The sequence below is a fragment of the Anomalospiza imberbis genome, chromosome 4 (genome assembly GCF_031753505.1).
Source record: "Anomalospiza imberbis isolate Cuckoo-Finch-1a 21T00152 chromosome 4, ASM3175350v1, whole genome shotgun sequence".
In the NCBI taxonomy this organism is placed as follows: domain Eukaryota; kingdom Metazoa; phylum Chordata; class Aves; order Passeriformes; family Viduidae; genus Anomalospiza; species Anomalospiza imberbis.
The window spans coordinates 36145211-36165422 of record NC_089684.1 but is presented as its reverse complement, the minus strand read 5'-3'; the positions used below and the strand labels follow the sequence as shown (position 1 = coordinate 36165422).

Sequence of the window (20212 nt, the reverse complement as noted above, 5' to 3'; positions counted from 1 at the left end):
CGGGGCGGGGGCGCGCCCGCGCCTCCGGGCGCTGGAGCCCGCAGGGGGGCCCGGCCTTGGACATCGCGGAATGGCTGGGATTGCAAGGGAGCCTGAAGGCCGTCTGCTTCCAGCCCCTCCTGCCATGGGCAGGGACGGCTTCCTCTAGACCGGGTTGCTACAAGCCTTGTGCAGGCTGGCCTTGAACACTTGCAAGGATGGGGCATCCACAGCTTGTCGGGGAAACCTGTGCCGGGGCCTCGGCATCCTAATATGGATTTCTGCGTTTCCGCAGGAAAAACGCAGCTGTAGTTCATTGAGCTGTATGGACGGAGCCGCTGCTGAGTGATGGATTAGTAATGGGGTTAGAGCAGGAGCTGCACGTCCCTGCTTTGTGCTGCTCTTAAAAAACAGCAACATTGGGGAGGGGGTGGTGTGAGGAGAACCCCCCCACAGGAATTATAAGTATTTTATACTTTTAATTCATTCGGTAGCCGTACCGGCGCGGAGCGGATCTCTTAGCCAGCACCGGCAGCCGGTACCGGAGCGTCTCCCTTGGATTCCTCTGGTTATCCCTGAGAGACCCCCACTCCAGGGATATCCGCCCCACCACCTGAATAACCAATGACAGGCAATATTTCTCGTTTTCTCTCTTCCATCGTGCCTGACGGTCTCCTGTTGCACTAGCGGAAATTCCAAAATGGAAATAGGAAAATACTGGCGCAGGCTCGTGGTACTTTAAATTGGCCGGCGCTGCAAACACTGCACGGATAAATGACGGAAAGTTGCGCTCTCTCCACTGTGGAACACACCAAGGGGCGGGGAAGGGGAAAGCATCAACAATACCAACCATAAGTTTCCCTTTGTTTATGCTTTTATTCCAAAAGCTCCACTGGAAAGGAAAGTTGGCGGCGGCTGGGTGGAAACTCCCTCTCCAAGGAGCGGGGCTTGTTGACGTTTACCCGAGTGCGTGTGTGTGTGTTGTGCGCGCCAGGGACGAGCGGCGATCTCCCCATCCAGCGGCCGCGGCGGGAGAGCCATCGCCCGGGGAGGGGAGCGAGGCAGGGACTGAGGGAAGAAGGCAGGGTTCGAGGCAGGGATCCCCGGGCGCTCCGCGGGAAGGGAGCGCTGAGGCGGCCGGCGCGCGCGCTGCGCGCCTTGCCCACCCAGCCCGCGCGCGGCTCGGCTCGGCCGTGACGCAGCGCACTCGACGCGCGACGCGGCCAATGGGACACCGCCCCCGGGGGCGGTGCTGGGCGCTGATTGGTTGGCAGGAGCCGGGCGCTGCGCAAAAACAGCGCAGCCGAGCGCTACCCGCTCAGAAACTGCTGGCAGAGATCTGAGGAGCCGGGCTGGGAGCGGAGCCGGGACGGGAGCACGGCAGCGGCAGCACACACAGACACAGGGGCTAGGCGAGAAAGCAGCAAGAGAGGAAAAAAAATCCCCACCGCGATCGGCACCGCCGTAAAAGCAGAGTGATGATGATGATGAACGTACTCATAGCAATAAGAGAAGAAAAGGAAAGACCTTTGACAGACGAGAGAAAAATTTAAAATCTTTAAATTAAAAAAGAAAGGAGAAAAGGAAATACGAGGGACATCGGGGAATGAAAGTTTTGGGTAGCTAAGCTGCTTTTTTTTTTTTTTTTTTTTTTTTAAATATGAAATCTTTCTGCGGGTAATTTTTTTTTTTTTTTTTTTTTTTTTTTTTTTAATTTCGCGGTTTTCTGCCTTTTCCTTGCATCCAAAGAGGGCATGCCCACCGGCTGTTCCAGCAGCATCTACCCACCAGCTCCCACCAGGAAGACAAACCGAGGACAATCTTGAAATACAAAAATTTCCTCCTTGGAATTTGCTGCTGCTGCTGTCTCCGCCGCCACTGCTGCTGCCGCGGTGCAGTGCCAAGACTCTCGGAATAAATAAAAGAGGGCTACAGTGTGTCTCTAGCTACGGCCGGCTAATAGCTATTTTAGTTTGCCGTTTATTTCGAAGATCACAGATGAAGTGGAGACGCCTGTCTTCTTCATTTGGTCAGCGTGTGAAACAATAATACCCGTAACAAAAAGGAGGGAGATGGGGGAGAAAAAAAATCCTAACATGAATCAGAAGAAATAGTATCTAGCACCCCCCAGCCCCCCAAACCAACCTCTCCCTCCTCTTCCCCCGATCCCTCTCTTTCTCTCTCCACACGCTTGCAGGCGCGGACACGCGCGCGCGCACAGACACACACAGACGCGCGCACACACACACTCACACACACTGTACTGTGTATTTTCGGAGGAGGAGGTGGCTTTTGGAAGAGGAGGCAGCGGTGGTGTCGGGGAGGGGGGAATCTCTTTCTCCGTCTGGAGATGGTTGTGCTATTCCTCTTTGCCTTGCTCTGGATGGTGGAGGGGGCTTTTTGCCAGCTCCATTACACGGTGCAGGAAGAGCAGGAGCATGGCACGTTCGTGGGGAATATCGCCGAGGACCTGGGCTTGGACATTACAAAACTTTCGGCTCGGCGCTTCCAGACGGCGCCCAACTCCCGCAGCCCTTACCTGGAGCTTAACCTAGAAACCGGGGTACTCTACGTGAACGAGAAGATCGACCGGGAGCAGATCTGTAAGCAGAGCCCCTCCTGCCTGCTGCACCTGGAGGTCTTCCTGGAGAACCCCCTCGAGCTGTTCCGGGTGGAGATCGAGGTGCTGGACATCAACGACAACCCGCCCTCCTTCCCGGAGCCCGACCTCACCGTGGAGATCTCTGAGAGCGCCACGCCGGGCACCCGCTTCCCGCTGGAGAGCGCCTTCGACCCCGACGTGGGCACCAACTCCCTGCGCACCTACGAGATCACCCCCAACAGCTACTTCTCCCTCGACGTGCAGACGCAGGGGGACGGGAACCGCTTCGCCGAGCTGGTGCTGGACCAGCCGCTGGACCGGGAGCAGCAGGCGGTGCACCGCTACGTGCTGACGGCGGTGGACGGCGGGCAGCCCCAGCAGCGCACCGGTACCGCCCTGCTCACCGTCAGGGTGCTGGACTCCAACGACAACGTCCCTGCCTTCGAGCAGCCCGTCTACACCGTGTCGCTGCCGGAGAACTCGCCGCCGGGCACTCTGGTGCTGCAGCTCAACGCCACGGACCCCGACGAGGGCCAGAACGGCGAGATCATCTACTCCTTCAGCAGCCACATCTCGGCCCGCGCCCGGGAGCTCTTCGGCATCGCGCCGCGCACCGGACGCCTGGAGGTGAGCGGCGAGCTGGACTACGAGGAGAGCAGCGTGTACCAGGTGTACGTCCAAGCCAAGGACCTGGGGCCCAACGCCGTGCCCGCCCACTGCAAAGTGCTGGTGCGGGTGCTGGACGCCAACGACAATGCGCCCGAGATCAGCTTCTCCACCGTCAAGGAGGCGGTGAGCGAGGCGGCGGCGCCGGGCACCGTGGTGGCCCTTTTCAGCGTCTCGGACCGCGATTCGGAGGAGAACGGACAGGTGCAGTGCGAGCTGCTGCAGGGCGACGCGCCCTTCCGCCTCAAGAGCTCCTTCAAGAACTACTACACCATCGTCACCGAGGGGCCGCTGGACCGCGAGCAGCCGGGCGGCGACGCCTACACGCTCACCGTGGTGGCCCGGGACCACGGCGAGCCGCCGCTCAGCACCAGCAAGTCCATCCAGGTGCGGGTGAGCGACGTGAACGACAACGCGCCGCGCTTCAGCCAGCCCGTGTACCAGGTGTACGTGAGCGAGAACAACGTGCCCGGCGCCTACATCTACGCCGTCAGCGCCACCGACCGCGACCAGGGCGCCAACGCCCGCCTCGCCTACTCCATCCTGGAGAGCCAGATCCAGGGCATGTCCGTCTTCACCTACGTCTCCATCAACTCCGAGAACGGGTTTCTCTACGCCCTCCGCTCCTTCGACTACGAGCAGCTCAAAGAGTTCAGCTTTCAGGTAGAGGCCCGCGACGCGGGCGAGGAGCCGCAGCCGCTGGCCGGCAACGCCACCGTCCACATCATCGTGGTGGACCAGAACGACAACGCCCCCGCCATCGTCAGCCCCTTGCCCGGCCGCAACGGCACCCCGGCGCGGGAGGCGCTGCCCCGCGGCGCCGAGCCGGGATACCTGGTGAGCCGGGTGGCGGCGGTGGACGCCGACGACGGGGAGAACGCCCGCCTCACCTACAGCATCGCGCGGGGCAACGAGGCCGGGCTGTTCCGCATGGACTGGCGCTCCGGGGAGCTGCGGACGGCCCGCAGGGTGCCGGCCAAGCGCGACCCGCAGCGCCCCTACGAGCTGGTCATCGAGGTGCGCGACCACGGGCAGCCACCGCTCTCCTCCACCGCCGCCGTGCAGGTGGTGCTGGTGGACGGCGCGGGCGAGAGGTCCGGCGGCGGCCCGGCCGCGGGTGCCGGGGCGGGGGGCGGCGGCGGCGGCTCCGGCGAGCATCGCCCCAGCCGCTCCGGGGGGGATAACTCGCTTGACCTCACCCTCATCCTCATCATCGCCTTGGGCTCGGTCTCCTTCATCTTTCTTCTGGCCATGATCGTCCTGGCAGTGCGCTGCCAGAAGGAGAAGAAGCTCAATATCTACACCTGCCTGGCCAGCGACTGCTGCCTGGGCTGCTGTTGCTGCTGCCCCTGCTGCAGCCGGCAGGCGCGGGCGCGCAAGAAGAAGCTCAGCAAGTCGGACATCATGCTAGTGCAGAGCTCCAACGTGCCGAGCAACCCCGCGCAGGTGCCGGTGGAGGAGTCGGGCAGCTTCGGCTCCCACCACCACAACCAGAACTACTGCTACCAAGTCTGCCTCACCCCCGAGTCCGCCAAGACCGACCTGATGTTCCTCAAGCCCTGTAGCCCCTCTCGCAGCACCGACGCCGAGCACAACCCCTGCGGGGCCATCGTCACCGGCTACGCCGACCAGCAGCCCGACATCATCTCCAACGGCAGCATTTTGTCCAGCGAGGTAAGGACCGGCACTCCCCGGCATCCCACACCCCCCAGCCCCCGCATACTTCATCCCCAAGCATCCTTCTCAAAGAAGCTGCCGCTCCTCCTCCTCTCCTGTCAAGAAAGGCGTTTTGCATTCCCAATCCTGCTTATTTCCCCTGTAATCCATCCTCTTTTCCCTCGCCTCTTTGGGAAGCTTTAGCGACAGGCAGGGGTCTCAGAGGCGATTGCAAGGTAGACACACACACACGCACACGCACTCGCTCACCGCTGGCTCCCTCCCTCTCGGGCTGAGCAGCTGTTGCAGCCAAGCGTGTTCCCCCGAGTCCCCCCTCCCACCCCTGCCCCCGGTGCCTCTGAAGGAATCTAGCCCCGGCTGGAAAGCATCGGGGCGCAGAGATCCCCCCGAGGCACCGGTAGCTGTGAGTGGACTGCCTGTGGGTTGAGAGATTGGGGGGGGGGCGGGAGTTACAGCTCTTTGCAGAATCTCTCCTCTTGGCAAGGCTGAAGTGATGTGGGGTGTAATCACAGGGTGTTTTGAAGCAACATTTTAAACCCGTGTCTTTTTCCGTCCTGAAATCTTTGCATGTGCAAGTAAGACTTTGGGGGAAACCCCCTTTGGGACTGTGACAATCACTGTAGTTAGCAGGAGCTTTAATTACTCTGTGAATTAGGGTTTAACAATTGACTTTTCTTTGCTCTGTGCGCAGAGCTCTTTATAACCCCAAAGTTTGCAAAGGAGAACAGCAAGAAAGAGTTTCTGTAAAACTGTGTGCTGAGACTTAATGTCCCCTGCAATCTTGCCTATGTTGTGTTACCTGGTGTGTAGAGAATTTTTACTAAAACATTTACCATGCCATATTACTCCCCCATTAATCATTTTGTGCTGGATTAACTCATATATATTGTCAGCACCTCTCTACCTGTGCACTAGTGAAAACCTCACATTCTCTCTTACCCTACCAAAACATGAATGTTGTCCAGTCTGACAAAGGTAGTTTGAATGGTATGTTCTAAGGCATTAAGTTTTGCAGTGAAATTTCTAATATTGATTTGTAATACTGACCTTGCCTCAAAATGTCTACAAAACTCTTGGCTTTTGCTGTCTTTTTAAGGACTTGAGGGTATCTCAATGTATTTTTTTCCTTGTGGTGCAATATCAGTACCTTCTAAGTAGTCCACAACTCTAGAAATAGTTATGCTAATTTTTTTGTGGGAGTCCTTGTGATGCTCAACAGTGTGCACAGTGAGAAAACATCAGTCTTTTCTCAGAAAACTCCAGAAAAATCCCTTGTGCCTTCCCATCTGTGTGACTAAGAGCTAATTCCCCCCCTCCCCCTTACATTCTAGAAACAGATTTTGCAGGCCTACTTGCAGCTAAGCATTTCCATTTATAGTGAATATTGTGAGCTACTCCCTTGTATATTTTCTGCTTCTGGTTACAGAAATATCAATAGTTTATGTATCTCCCAATAATTTCTTTTCTCCTAGACAAAGCATCAGCGTGCTGAGCTCAGTTATCTAGTTGACAGACCCCGACGAGTAAACAGGTAGGATAGCCTTGGTTTCCTCATGCATGCTTTAGCAAGTCTGAATGGTGTGCAGAAATGTACTTACTACAGATGTGACAAGGTAGTAAAGCAGTGGAAAGTCAAATGTATGTAGATGCACTAAATAAGTTTGAATTATGGCTTTTCTAAGCTGTTTTCAAAACTGGCTGAAAGAAAAAAATCCCGGTTTGTATTTGTTTAAAATGTGCTTCAAATACTTAATAATATGCTTCTGTAGGGTCTTCCAGAAAACATTGTCTCACTGAGTTAAAGTTTATCTAACCAACTTAAGGAAATGCTACCAAATTACTTTTACCGACTACATGAAAGCCAGGAGTAATAACCCTTGCTGTCCCTTGCAAGGTCTGAAAACTCCTCCTCGTTTTGTTCATGGTGGGCAGGTCACCTCGGTGGAATCCGTGCAGCAGGCAGGAGTGGCGGGGGGGAGAGGGGGGAGGGATGCAGCACCGTTTTTGGCCATGTGATGGCGGAAGAATGTTTTCTGAGTTCCTCTTTCATGTTTATTCTAATGTAAAGATGTTTCTGTGTCTAGTTCTGCATTCCAGGAAGCAGACATAGTAAGCTCTAAGGACAGTGGTCATGGAGACAGTGAGCAAGGAGACAGTGATCATGATGCCACTAATCGAGGTCAATCCTCTGGTAAGTCTGATAAGAGAATGGAAATATTGGATCTTTAAGTAGAGAGACTAGAAAGAACAGTTACTTATAGGAATATAATACAAGACAGGCATAAATAAGGCGAACATATTTATTTTTTAGGAGGCTGGGTTTACATCAGCTTGCTGCTACAGTTGCCTGGACAAGGAGGCAATTTTGAACCTCTTTTGGTCACGGGGCAGAACTTATTTTATTCATTTGGTTGGGGATGGGCATTGGTGTGTTATACTGCATCATTCACTGTAGCAAAACTTCCTGCACATTAAAACAAAGATATTGGTACATTTTATAGTGCATTTTCTCCTGTGGCAGATCTAGAGAATTTCAAAGCATTAAGCAATTCTGTTTAGTAGGCACTTCAGCTGGCACAGCAATGAGAAGTGAAGGAGGAGTTCCCAAGGGAAAGAATGAATCCAATGACTGAATGACAGCCAGACTGTGAGGGTTTTTTTTTGCCGGGGATCAGTGGAGACACACTGGGTGCTCTGAATGTGTAATACCTTAGAATTTTCTGAGGATTGTCTGCTAATTCAAATTGAGGCACTATATAGTGCAAGTGGTCTCCATGTTAATAAGGTATTATTAAATACATTTTCTTGACAGAGGAAAGAAAGGCTTTAAAGGACTATGAATCACTTAGGAAATACACACATTGCAGTGTTATGCCCATATGTAGGGCTTGCTGTCTTGGTTCTCATGCTGTCAGTTTGCTTCTGAAAGGAACATTTGTTCAGAGCCTGTGCATTAGAATTCTCACTCACCCTCGCACTGCATTTTAGCTACAAATGCTGTGCTTTCTTTCCTACCACAGCCTCCACAGGTCTGGTACATCTTTATGCAACACAGTGCTGTCTTTCCCCTTGTTTCATTTATGCTCTGTCATGTATAAAGATTTGCTACAACCGTGTCATACAAAATACTGTCAGTTCTCCTTTTTTTTTTCCCCTACCCCTACATTAGGGGACACCAGGGCAGGGGACCCCATGCTGTCACAGCAGTGCTGCCTCACCCGCCTGCTCTGTTAATGTCCCCTATTTTCTTGCTGCTGTAGTCACTGTGCCCTTAACGATGGGAAACCCAGGCACCAGGGGAAGAGGAGGCTGCCACAGGGCCTCTTTCTATTGCTGCAAGTCATTAATATGCAGACCTAATGAGACTTGAGAAGAGCCAAGAGTCTCTGGAGCTCCCTGCTTTTTGCAGGGCTACATGCTAAGTGAACAGAGTGTCTATTTTGTGTCTGGGAACCTGACAACAAACCAGGTCTTGCCAGAAGTTTACATCTGAACACAGAGCCTCTTTCATTTTTGGCCTATATATGGCGTATGATTTATTATTGTTTGAAAAAGCCATGTATTTAGACTCCCCCACCCTTTCTTTTGCACTGTTTCTGATGCAGCAGTCAGGGCTACTGAGTTATAAAAAGCTCTCTCTCCTCCTGCCCTCCCTGCATTCCTGTTTTATTTTTTTCTTTTACGCATTTTACTGCAGCAGTCATCTCCATGAACATTTCAATCAGCTTAGTCCTTCAACATAATGAACCATAATAACCAAACAGGAGAGAAAAGAATAAACATCTGCAGAAGCGGCTGGATTTGACTGATGGTGGGAATATAATCATATAGTTGCACATCAACTGAAAGCTATTTTCTTTTAGATGCATTCTGTGCTGTTATTGTTGTGCCTCTGTTCTTTATGCTTTCCCTCCATTTTAGAAGTAGACTATGAATACTTGTCATATTTGGCATTGATCCTTAGTGGGGAAAATTCTTCTTCATTTCTAATTTATCAAATAGTGGAGAAAAACTATTCTGTGATTTTAAATTATTTCAAATAATTTAAGAATCCAATGTGATTTGTGAACTTTTGTATCTTCAGTGGTGATCACATAGTCAGTAATGAAAGCTGACAATTAGGCTTGGTCTACTCACAATTAATAGTTGGAAATGAAAACTCAGAATACTCACAATTTCACAAATCACACCAGATTCTTAAATGCTTTGAAATTATTTAAAAACATGATATGATTTGTGAACTTCTGTATCTTCAGTGGTGATCATGTAATAAGTAATGAAAGCTGACAATTAGGCTTAGTCTACTCACAATTAGTAGTTTGAACTGAAAACTCAGAATACACCAATTTCATATATTGGTACAGAGATTTGAGAATAATTTGCATGCAACATTTTTTTTAATGCTAGTCCCAAATAAATATTTCAATACAAATCTCTGTAGAAACTGCTTTAATCTTTTTCACACATATTATCTACTTTTCCTGTAAGTTTTGGGCTGAATCATGCTGTCTTAATGCAGAGAATGTACCCTTTTAACTCAGCGAGGATAAGATACTTTGACATAAATCTTCACTCTTGCTATGAGCTTTTGGGGATGGATTTTATGGGGAAAAAATCTTGTTTGGTCTCGAATGGCTAGAGGAAATATAGAGGGAATGCCTTCTCAGTTGCTTTGGTCATTCTGATGCTCTATAATCAATTATTTCTAAATTACTGAAAGAAAACACACCGATTGATAACATATCAGCAGTTTGGGCTGGTTTTTATTCCAAGATGCTACCTGTTACTATGCAGCATCATATTTGTTTTCAAAAGCATCTGAAAATATTTTGTAGGTAATTCACACTGGCAGACAAAACTCATTTCCTACCAGTCTTAGTCAGCAGCATGTTCTGCTGGTAAAACATCCTTTTGCTGTTCAGCATAGGATCTCTGTCACTAGTTAACAGTCCTGTGGCACACAAGTAGCTATTCTGTAGAAGTCCATTGCTATTCAAACTGTGGTGTCATGGTCGGTTATCAGCTGGGAAGAAAAACGTGTAGGATGAAAATCCATCACATTGCCACAGCTTTATCTTGCACAGTAATTTAGTGAAAAATCTGAACTATGCTGTTCTACATATTATAAAATGTTTTCTTGGGTTTTGAAATTAGATCAAAGTTCACCTTTTCACAAAATATTTTTTCTTAAAAGTGATTTAATCATGTTTTAAATGTGCTGAAATGCATTTAAGGGATTTGTATTTTTCCCGTTAAAGTAACACATAAATATCTCAAGATTATCCACATTCTTACCTGTCTTAACACTGACAAAGTACTAAAGTACTTCATCTGCTTTTGGCAAGGAATGGCAAGGAGTGAGATGCTCAAGACCCTAATTTTTTGTGGATTGAATATTTATTTCATTGACTGGGTTAGTAATCTGAGCTTTTTGAAAAAATTACTTTACGAAGGTGAAGAAGTGCAGGAGGCTTTTGGCAAACAGAGGAGGGGTTTCTCAAACCCTGGGATCTAATGACCTGAGCTCTTCTTTGAAAATGTTTGAGGGAAAAGCTGCTACTTGTTGTAGAACACAACTCACACAACACTTCTGTCTCTTACTAACACGCTGTATTTCACCCGTGTTCTGTAAGAGTAATTCTCAAGCATGAGGTTAGTTTATTTCCCATGGTTGATTAATTTCTTGGCCTCCCTTGTGAAACTGCCAGCTTGGGTGCCAATTAATACTCTGCATGTGTGTACATTTAAATTGTATGATTAGACACCTGTCCTGTAAGATTTGGACTTGTGCCATCAATTTATTTTGTATGGTTGCTCACTAGCTACTTGGCTTTCCCAAGCAGAGTCCTTCACAGTGTTACCCTTTTTTTCATGGAATTGGCACAATATCTCAGAGGCACTTCAGGGAGGAATGCCCAAGATGAGGAGCCAAGTAGATGCACTGCCTCAAATATCCTGTAAAATGCATCAGATTTTTTGATCTCTTTTTAGACAGTTTACATTGGTGACTAGCTGAAACCTGAAATTAGGCTTTTCTTGTTGGATTTTATAAAGGGAACTTGTAAGGGTTTAATGCAAAGGCACAGGGTGAAACATTGGCTCACACCTTTTCAGTACAGATTAGCTGAATGCCAAGAGGGTTCATTATGGCAGAAGAGCTGCAATATTTCAGTGTCCGTAAGGAGAAGAAATAAGAGAAGTCAGAAGAATTTCAGTGATAAAGGGACAGAGAAAGCCAGTATTTCCTCTCAACCTATGCAGACTGACAGCTAAATCCTGTTTTGAAGATCACTTGGACAAAAAGTCTATCTCAGATAAAGTGAGAGTGAACATGAAAATGGCTTAGAAAAGTGCTTTGACTGAAGCTAAGTGCTACTTCTATTTTTTTTTTTTTTTTTTTTTTTTTTTTTTTTTTTTTTTTTTTTTGTTGGTTGCTTTTCCCCCCCTCTTCTTCCTTGGCCTGCATGCTTAATGATGTTCACATCTCAGTGGTCAAGATAGGCCTTTGAAGCAAAGATTTTGAAGAGCTGAATATTCAAGATATTTGAGTCCCTATTCATGTTCTGATGCAGATGAAGTCAGTTTTATCCAAGGCAGCCCACCTTTTACTTAGCAAGAGTGCTAATAACTCTGTTTTATAAAGTCCAGTTCTTCAGTAGATAACTATCATTATCCTTATTTAACAATACTAAGCATAAATCATGGGGAATGAGTAACTTGCTCATTGATAATATAACCAAATGGATAGTTGTTCTGGGAATGGGAGCTCTGATTCCCTACATCACACCTATCTTGCATCTAACTAGCACTGGAGAAACAGAAATGTTATTTATTTCCAAGTAAAAGGCAAGGTTCTGAAAAAAAAATTGCACACACTGGGGGAAAACCCCTCTCAATAATGGTGTTGCAAAAAATACTTCATCAGCATTTAATTTGTATTTTTATTTTTGTTACATCTTTTACTGAGTAATGAACATGTTCACTTGTTGCTCTTGGTGTATGGTTCTTCTCCCTTAATTAATTTGAGAAAGAACACATTATTTAAAAATGGATTTAGACCTAATTTTTTGCCTTGACAAAACAGTCTTTCAAATCAATTAAAACTCATAGAGAAATTTTGATTTTCTCCTTTTGAAATATGAAAAGGAAGCAAATTTGGAATACACTTCCAAAATGCAGTGCTGCCAAGTATGTGATTCAAAATACCTGAGTTAAGGTACTTCAGACATCAAACTTAATTAACACCTTTCCTAGTTCTTGGCAGCTTTTGAGGGACAGGCAGGGATTTGTTTTCCTTTAAAATCTGCAAAGTCAAGATTGTGGGAGGGCTCATATTTCCCACTGGGCCCCCTGGTAATAAAATAGGAGTGAGCTAGTGGCCTTTGCCATGAGCTGTTCTATGTATGCTGCATTTGGAATAGTGAAATGATGATCACTGTCAGAAATTCGGTGCACTCTACTACTGTCTGTATGGATCCACAAAGGGCATTTGAAATTCCTAATTCAGAGTCACCTTTAAAATTTCAATTTATCTTTATGTGCATGGTCTAACAGCATAACTAAGGGAAAAAAAAACACAAAGCATTTTTCTCTAATGTGTACTTGTAATTATGATGGATAGTTTCGTTCAGAAGGATTATAAATATATATATATATATATATATAACTCAATTTATGAGGGAGATAAGATGGAAGTGAACATTTTGTTCTAACTACTGAACATTTTGTTATAAATCAAGAACATGATTCTTGGGGTATGAAGGAGTTCTGTGCTGAGTGTCTTACTTCTTTACCATGATATGTCCTTCCTTCTTGGAAAACAGCAAATAGCCCTTACATGTAACCGTGTGCTAAAGGTTTTTCAATTAGAGGCAGAAAATTCTATACTATGACCCACAGGAAAAAGGTGGGGAAGAATAGCCAGCATTCACACCACAGGCAGTGTAAATTGCATGGCTGCTCAGGGATTTTGAAAATAAGCTGCTAATTTGAATTTCTTTTCTGTCAAAATACTAAACCCGAGGGCTTGGTTCTGAACCTGTTAAACTCTTAGAGACTGTTGTGACTGCTTCAAGCTGGAACAATTCCTAACCCTTGGCTCTCTGAACATTTTATTCCCATTCTAAACAAGCATTTGCCTTTAGCCATGTGTTCTAGCAGGGTATATTTAAATTCTGATGTATATACATTTTTTTCTTTTTACAAGTTCTCAAAGAGAGAAAAAGTTTGCAGTACAAGCTTACGTTTTATATCCCCTACATTCATTACTTTGTTTATTCAAAATCCTGATTTATAGTGGCTATAGCATCTCTTTTATAATAAGCTGTTATATAATACTGTGCAGTGCAGTAGACAAGCAGTATTAAAAAGGGAACAAAAAAAATATTTGGATAGAGACATTTTGCAGTTTAGCAGCTGATGTGAGAACAAAGTAGTAAAATGGAGGGTAATTTTCCAGGTGAAATAAAGGCTTATGAAGGGAAGAAAAGGGTATATATTTGAATGCATATACTTAAAACAATATTTTTCTAATCTTTCCCTCCCCATAGACTAAAGAATATAATTTAATATTTGCCCCTAAGTTTTTTTCTCCTCCTGTCTTTCAGGAAAGGTTGAATGAATATGGTCACTGATGCATTATCAGCAAAATGGAACTGTAATCATTTTCTTATTAAATGTAGGGCTATTTGTTTTTTACATATAGCTTTGCTAAGAAGTCTGCAAAACTGAAATAACTATTTTGTGTTTATTTCCCCTTAAAGTTTTGGAAAGGCAAAATATTTTTCTTCAGATAATACATTAAATACACACACACACACACACACATACACATATGGTTTTATAAACACTGTTAGATACTAATTTCGTTCTGGGAAGCCTGCATCTAAATATTTCTTTTCAGATTTTGATAACTACTACCACTACAGAATTTATATTTGCACTATTTTTCTCCTTGCTTGATGATCTTTATCTGATTCCTTAAACATATCTGCAGTTCACATTTGCATTCTTCCACAGTTCACTGATCAGAAATATATTTTCAGGCTTCTGCATGCCAATTATCAAGGCAAGCTTCTAATCGAAACTGGACCTGGCATTGTATATTGCTTAATTTAAAATTAAAAAGTCATTATAAAGTGAGATTAATCTGAGACAAAAGCTTTTATTTCTCATTTCCTCATGATTTCCTTTCTGTGTAAATGATTGCCTTTCTTACTCAATAACTTGTTGATAGCTCATAATCATTGCTCCTTTCTGAAGAGATTGTTTTTTTGTAGTATGAGATATTGCATAAATATTATTAATATAATTCAAATTATAGTTCAAAAGTGTAGAATTCTTAATACTAATCCTCACACAGAAGATCGTGCTAATTCAGTTCTTTACAATATTGCCTGGTAAATGAGCTACATTACATGAATCTTATTACAGAACCATGGAATCAACTAGGTTGGAAAAGCTCTTTGAAATCATTGAGTCCCACCTCTGCCCTAGCACCACCTTGTGAACCAGACCATGGCACTGAGTGCCACATCCTTGAACTTCAAGGCACATCCTTGAGTCTTTCCTTAAACACCTCCAAGGGACAGTGGCTCCACCACCTCCCTGTTCCGATGCCCTGTCACCCTTTCTGTGAGGAAATTCCTCCTAATGTCCAACCCAAACCTCCCCTGGCACAGCTTAAGACTGTGTTCCTCTTCTCCTGTACTACAGCTCTTGAAAATTTTTTCCTGTTTCTGAGTGGTGTTAGTTTTTTGTAATTCTAATGAAGTGCTTGTAAATGCAGTGTTTATAACAGATTTAGTTCAGTTTTGACACACACCTAAGATGCTCAATTCTCTTTATAAATACAAGTAAAGGAGGTTGTTTTTTTACTGTTCTGCTTTTTAGTATGGTGTTGAAGATTGTGTTGGTTTAACCCAAGCAGCAGCTAAACACCACGCAGTTGCTTGCTCATTCTCCTGGGTCTAGTGGGATGGGAAAGAGTATCAGAAAAAAGTAAAACTTGTGGGCTGAGATAAGAATAGTTTAATAATGGAAATAAATATTATAATAGCAATAATAACAAAATGGAGAAAGGGAGAGGATCGAAATTGAAAACAGAAATTATGTACACTACACTTGCTCACCAGGCACTGATTGCTGCTCAGCCCAGCCCTGAGCAGTGATCAGCCCCTCCCTGCCACCTCCCAGTTTATATACTGGGCATGATGCTCTCTGGTGTGGAATAGCCCTTTGGCCAGCTCACATCAGCTGTCCTGGCCAAGCTCCCTCTCAGCTTTTTGTGCATCTCCTCACTGGTAGAGCATGGGACACTGAAATGTCCCCGATTTAGTGTAAGCAATACTGAACGACTACCCAAACATTAATGTGTTACCAACATTGTTGTCATATTAAATCCAAAACACAGCACTGTCCCGGCTATTAGGAAGAAAATGAACTCTATCCCACCCAAAAGCAGGACAAACCAACTTGGAGATGCTGGTGTTTATTTTACGCTGTCCCTGTGATTTCCTACACCATTCCTCTCAGGTATAATCCAATGACTTAGAGACTCTTAGCCGGGAAATACTCCTTTGGAAGGCTGATCTGAAAATAGTCAAAAGCAGCATTACTTGTCATTTGAGATCTTAAAAGCATGAAAGGATTTGTAAGCAAACAGTTTCGTGTTGGCATGGATAATTACTTGCTTGTATAGGGGAAGCATTAACAATTTTTTCGGTAGTATCCACAGCCACATCACACTGGACTACAGTTGCCTTTGTACTGCTAATTGCAGTATTTTATTATAGGGTTCTGTCCCATTTCTTGGATGACTTAATAGCAAGGACTGCTGCAGCAGCAATGAAAACGGTCTGTGAAGGAGTGATGTAATGAGTGAATAAGCTCTCCTGGTCGCTTGAAAGTTCAGTTCCTACTTTGTAACATCTGCTTTTAATATCAATAGGCTCCATCGCTATACCAATGTATGTAAAGGTAGTTCTTTTATAGGACTCATTAATGTTTCATTCCATAAATGAAATCTGTGATTTCTAAATCCAGGCTTTTCATTTCTTTGGTCAGAGACACATTTATGTAGAAACAATTCCTTCATGATCTTAAGCAGGTATTTTCAACCAGTGAACCACAGACATCAAACTACAAGCAGATTGAATCTTGTATGAATGGGTTCTAAACAGTGAGATCTGCAAGTGATTTTATGAGACAGAACCTCCAATGCTCTTCTTGTGGTATTTTTGTGTGTGTGTGACATTCTGGAATTCAGTTAGGCGTGTTACAGGGTGTCTTTGGCTTCTGAAGACTGGACAGCTAGATTTTTTTTCATGTTGTTGTTGAGGAAATGAAACTAGTGGAAGAAGTTCTTACTGCATTTCTCTTTCCGCTTCTCTTTCCTTGGCATAATCTTTCTTATCTGTCAGCAGCTGTTCATGATGCTGAAGCTTATATCTGTAGTTTCTTTTTCTTTCATGCTTGCAGGCATGGATCTCTTCTCCAATTGCACAGAGGAATGTAAAGCACTGGGCCACTCAGATCGGTGCTGGATGCCTTCCTTTGTTCCATCCGATGGACGCCAAGCTGCAGATTACCGCAGCAATCTGCACGTACCTGGCATGGACTCCGTTCCAGACACTGAAGTGTTTGAAACACCAGAAGCCCAGCCCGGGGCAGAAAGGTCTTTCTCCACCTTTGGCAAAGAGAAGGCCCTTCACAACAGTCTGGAAAGGAAGGAGTTCGATGGACTGCTGTCTAATACCCGAGCGCCTTACAAACCACCATATTTGAGTAAGTACTGTTCAAAAAGCTCTATGGAAGCGTTCCCTTTGCGGGAGCAAAAAGTAGCTCTTTCTGCTTTTCATGCTAGGAATAACACAGACACAATCTTAGGAATGGGGGGGAAATAGCTTCTCTTGGATTCAGGCACCAGTGAAGAAGGCATTGTCCAGTGTTTTTTTAAAAAAGACAAAATCTTGCTTGTTTTTAGTGTGACATCATTGTCAGCAACAAAAGTGTTAGCTAATATTAGTGGGGGAGTTGCTCAGTTTTGTTTTCTGATGCTGGATTGTTTTCAAAATTTTCTTCGGTAGATGGTTTAAATGTTGATGTTGCCAGGCTAGGGTTTACTAAATATAGAGTTAAATTGAGAGAGCAGACCTAGGAGCTTTTTTCCATAATTGAGAAGTATCTTGTGAATAAACAGTATGTATATAATTTTGAAGTAGCTGTTTACGTAGTTTGGAAGGAAGAAGCCTTCGGTCTGATCATCTTTCAGCCTACACAGTATTGACTCTTGTCAGGCTCCTCTGTGCCTTCTATCTCATTCCAAAATCTTGCCTCTTTCTTTAGTCACCTTTTGACTATGGTTATGTGGCGTGAAAGAGTGTGATAGATCTCAGAAAGACCTTCATAATTCCTTTTGGAGTCAAACCAGCTGCAGAACCCTTGAATAGCACTTTGATCTAATATGTCTTTTTATTCTATTTGATGCATTCTGTATTTTATTAGAGACTGTAATTTCCTTGACTTCAAGAATTTATGATGTTTGTCTCATCCAAATAAGCCAGAGACATTAACACTGCAATATCGACCCTTTTTTAAAGCAACAGAGGTCTTTTAGGACAGCAGATTGAGGGTAAAAGAGAAAAAAATCTCTCTGAATGGTATTAATTTATTTATTTTCCTAAAGCATTTAGTTGTTCTGAGGGGTGGTGTGCTGACAGTCCTGATATGTGCAGATCTTTGTTACAGATCATTCTTAGCACAGACAGCTCAGTTCTCCCTTCTTATTTGGCTGTCCTGGCATTTTCATTCATTTAGGTGAGGTCTTTTTACCACTTTACTCTTTAGATTCACTTTACTGACAACTTTAAACTTGACTACCAGTTCTGATTTTTGAAAGCCATTCCTAAAAACCTATCCTGAGACAATCAGCTGATTTTGCATGGGCTAAAATGTCATGTGCCAATCATCCAGTCATATTCTAATGACCAGTGTGAAATTTCAGTACAGCCTAACAACTTTCAGTCTTTCCTGAACTGATCTTCCATCATTTATTTCTATGAAACATTCTTCAGCACTAGGGCACAATCTAGCAGCATTGATTTCATCACTGTCACCTCAGTTAAAAATTTAACTTTAATTTAACAAGTTTGGTAGCATCTTTAGATGGCCTCATCCACAATGTTGCAATGATGATTTTTATCAGGTGACACCACAATGGTAGTTCTGTTCCGATTTATTCTAGGCTTGGGAGTTTAATTTCAAATAGCAATGACATACTTATTTTATTGATAGGTTAGGGATTTTAAATTTTGTAACATTAACAAACATAGTTTTGTTGAACAATGTCTTTACACAGAGACATTGATCTACATTTTGCACATTCCTGGTACATAAACAGTTGGAAGTCAAATATCAGAAGTAGCCAGTATAAATGAGTGTTATTACATAAGGTGCACTTGAGAATCCAGATTTAGTTTTGCTTTTTTTCCTTGAACCTCAAAACTAAAATTTCTACAAAACAAAATAATGCTTCTCTGGTTTATTTTCCCTTATTTGGTGGGTTTTTTTTTTTTTTTTTTTTTTTTTTTTTTTTTTTTTTTTTGTTTTTTTTTTGTTTTTTTTTTTTTTTTTTTGGTATTTTAGACTATAATTGTATAGCAAAGAACAGGAACAACAAAAAGAAAGTGAGCACTAGTTGTAGAAATGAGTAAATAATTTATTATTAAAATGTATTAAATTAATAAGGTAAGAAAAGTATATGAGGAAGTTGATTTAGGAAGGAACCTTAGTTGATTCACTGGGTAATTGCAGTTAAAAATAAAATTAAATTCAACCTCTTAACCCAGAAGACCATGTCAAAATCAGTTTGTCAGCAGAATGACTTTTTAAAAGAAATAATTAAAATGTATGAAACAGAACCCTCATATTAAACAAAAAACACTTTGCATGTTTGAAAATGGCCACATGAAAAATTAGTAGCAAAGAATAAAAAGTGTATTGCAGAATGCAAAAACGAATTTAAAAGGTGTCTTTTAAAAAAAATTCTAAACCAAATGATCAGAAAAGAGCAGAAATTCTAGATAGTGACTTTGAGGATAGTAATTAGTGAACATAAGAGGGATACCTTAGAGCAAATAGCCAAAGGCATGCAAACAATATAGACAACTTCAAGATGCCAGGTGTAGTAAGGTAGGAGGGAATTGGTGAGTCTCTAGAGCTGCAGTTAGTGAGGACAAGGATGTGGCAGAGATTCTAAGTTGTTTTTTTTGCATTTATATTTACCTGAAGAGGGACAGAAATAGGCAGGCATATCTTGGAAGGCACCCTTCCCAGTGAACCATTTTCAATAAATGTGTGAAAAATGGAAGAAGATGTTGAAAAAACTGACTAAACAAAATAGAAAGGAGTAAGTGAATTGTGTTTCTTTAATTTTTGGCTTCTAACAAGAGCTAGTAACCAAAGAACGTCAGGAGTTGTGTTTGTCACTTAAAAATGTACTAGAAAACAGTGTAAATTAGAAACCAATGAGAAGCCTCAGCATAGGACATATATTTGTAATTTAGGGGTTTTAGGAACAAAGTAGCTGGCATCTGGCCAGGAAAGTAATGCAGGAAGATTGTCAATCTATTAGAATTTTGATAGAGTAAGTGACAATTATTCAGTAGAGTGTATTTGAACTATCAAAAAAGCCCTTTAGCACAGCTTCTGTGTAGTAGAAGAAGCTCCTAAAATAATCACGTGTTGTCATAGGGCAAAGCATTACCAGACTCTGTGCCTAAGAGGCAAAAATCATAAGGATAAATGGAATATTTCAGCATTATCGGAGTCCCCCGGGCATTTACGCAGAAATCCATGGAGTTTAAAAAAAATGAATTATCAAGAAACAGCAATCAGGAAAAGGGGGCAGTGTCTGCAGATGTCATGAAGGGGTTTGGGTGTACTGGCTCTCAAGTAGCACATACCCCTGATGCACAGTGAAGTGTGGGCAAACCTCGTCTGCTTCCCAGGGACCTGGCTGTGGAATGGAAAGCTGCAGAGCCCTGTCAGCACACTGGGAATGCTGAGGAGCTCACTCCCTGGAGCTGTGCTCTTAGGCAATGGCTCTAGAGGTTAGCTGGTAGCTCTAGGTGGAGCTTTCATGGTACCCCAGGAGTATATCTGTTCTGGGATTCCTCCAGTGTATGCATTCAGTGCAGAACCCTAGAAAAGATCGAGAAGGTGATGCATATTAGCATGAGAAATTTGAATTAATCTTGAGAAAAAAAGACCATGGAATAACTCCCTGAG

The 20212-nt window shown here is 44.0% G+C and overlaps 1 protein-coding gene across 6 annotated transcripts in view; it reads left to right on the top strand.

Annotated features, from left to right (window-relative positions):
- Positions 1-1124: 1124 nt before the first annotated feature.
- The window catches only part of PCDH10 (protocadherin 10), a 34708-nt gene continuing 15620 nt past the window's right edge, over positions 1125-20212 (top strand). Inside the window, exons 1-4 of one of the 6 annotated variants that reach the window (XM_068187879.1) lie at positions 1125-4921; positions 6397-6455; positions 7009-7115; positions 16379-16708. In XM_068187879.1, the coding sequence (XP_068043980.1) occupies positions 2330-4921; positions 6397-6455; positions 7009-7115; positions 16379-16708 (3088 nt within the window). In that variant the 5' untranslated portion in view covers positions 1125-2329. Of the gene's footprint in view, positions 4922-6396; positions 6456-7008; positions 7116-7486; positions 8547-16378; positions 16709-20212 lie in introns of those variants that run through there. The other 5 variants (XM_068187884.1, XM_068187881.1, XM_068187882.1 and 2 more) reach the window with 5 other exon arrangements.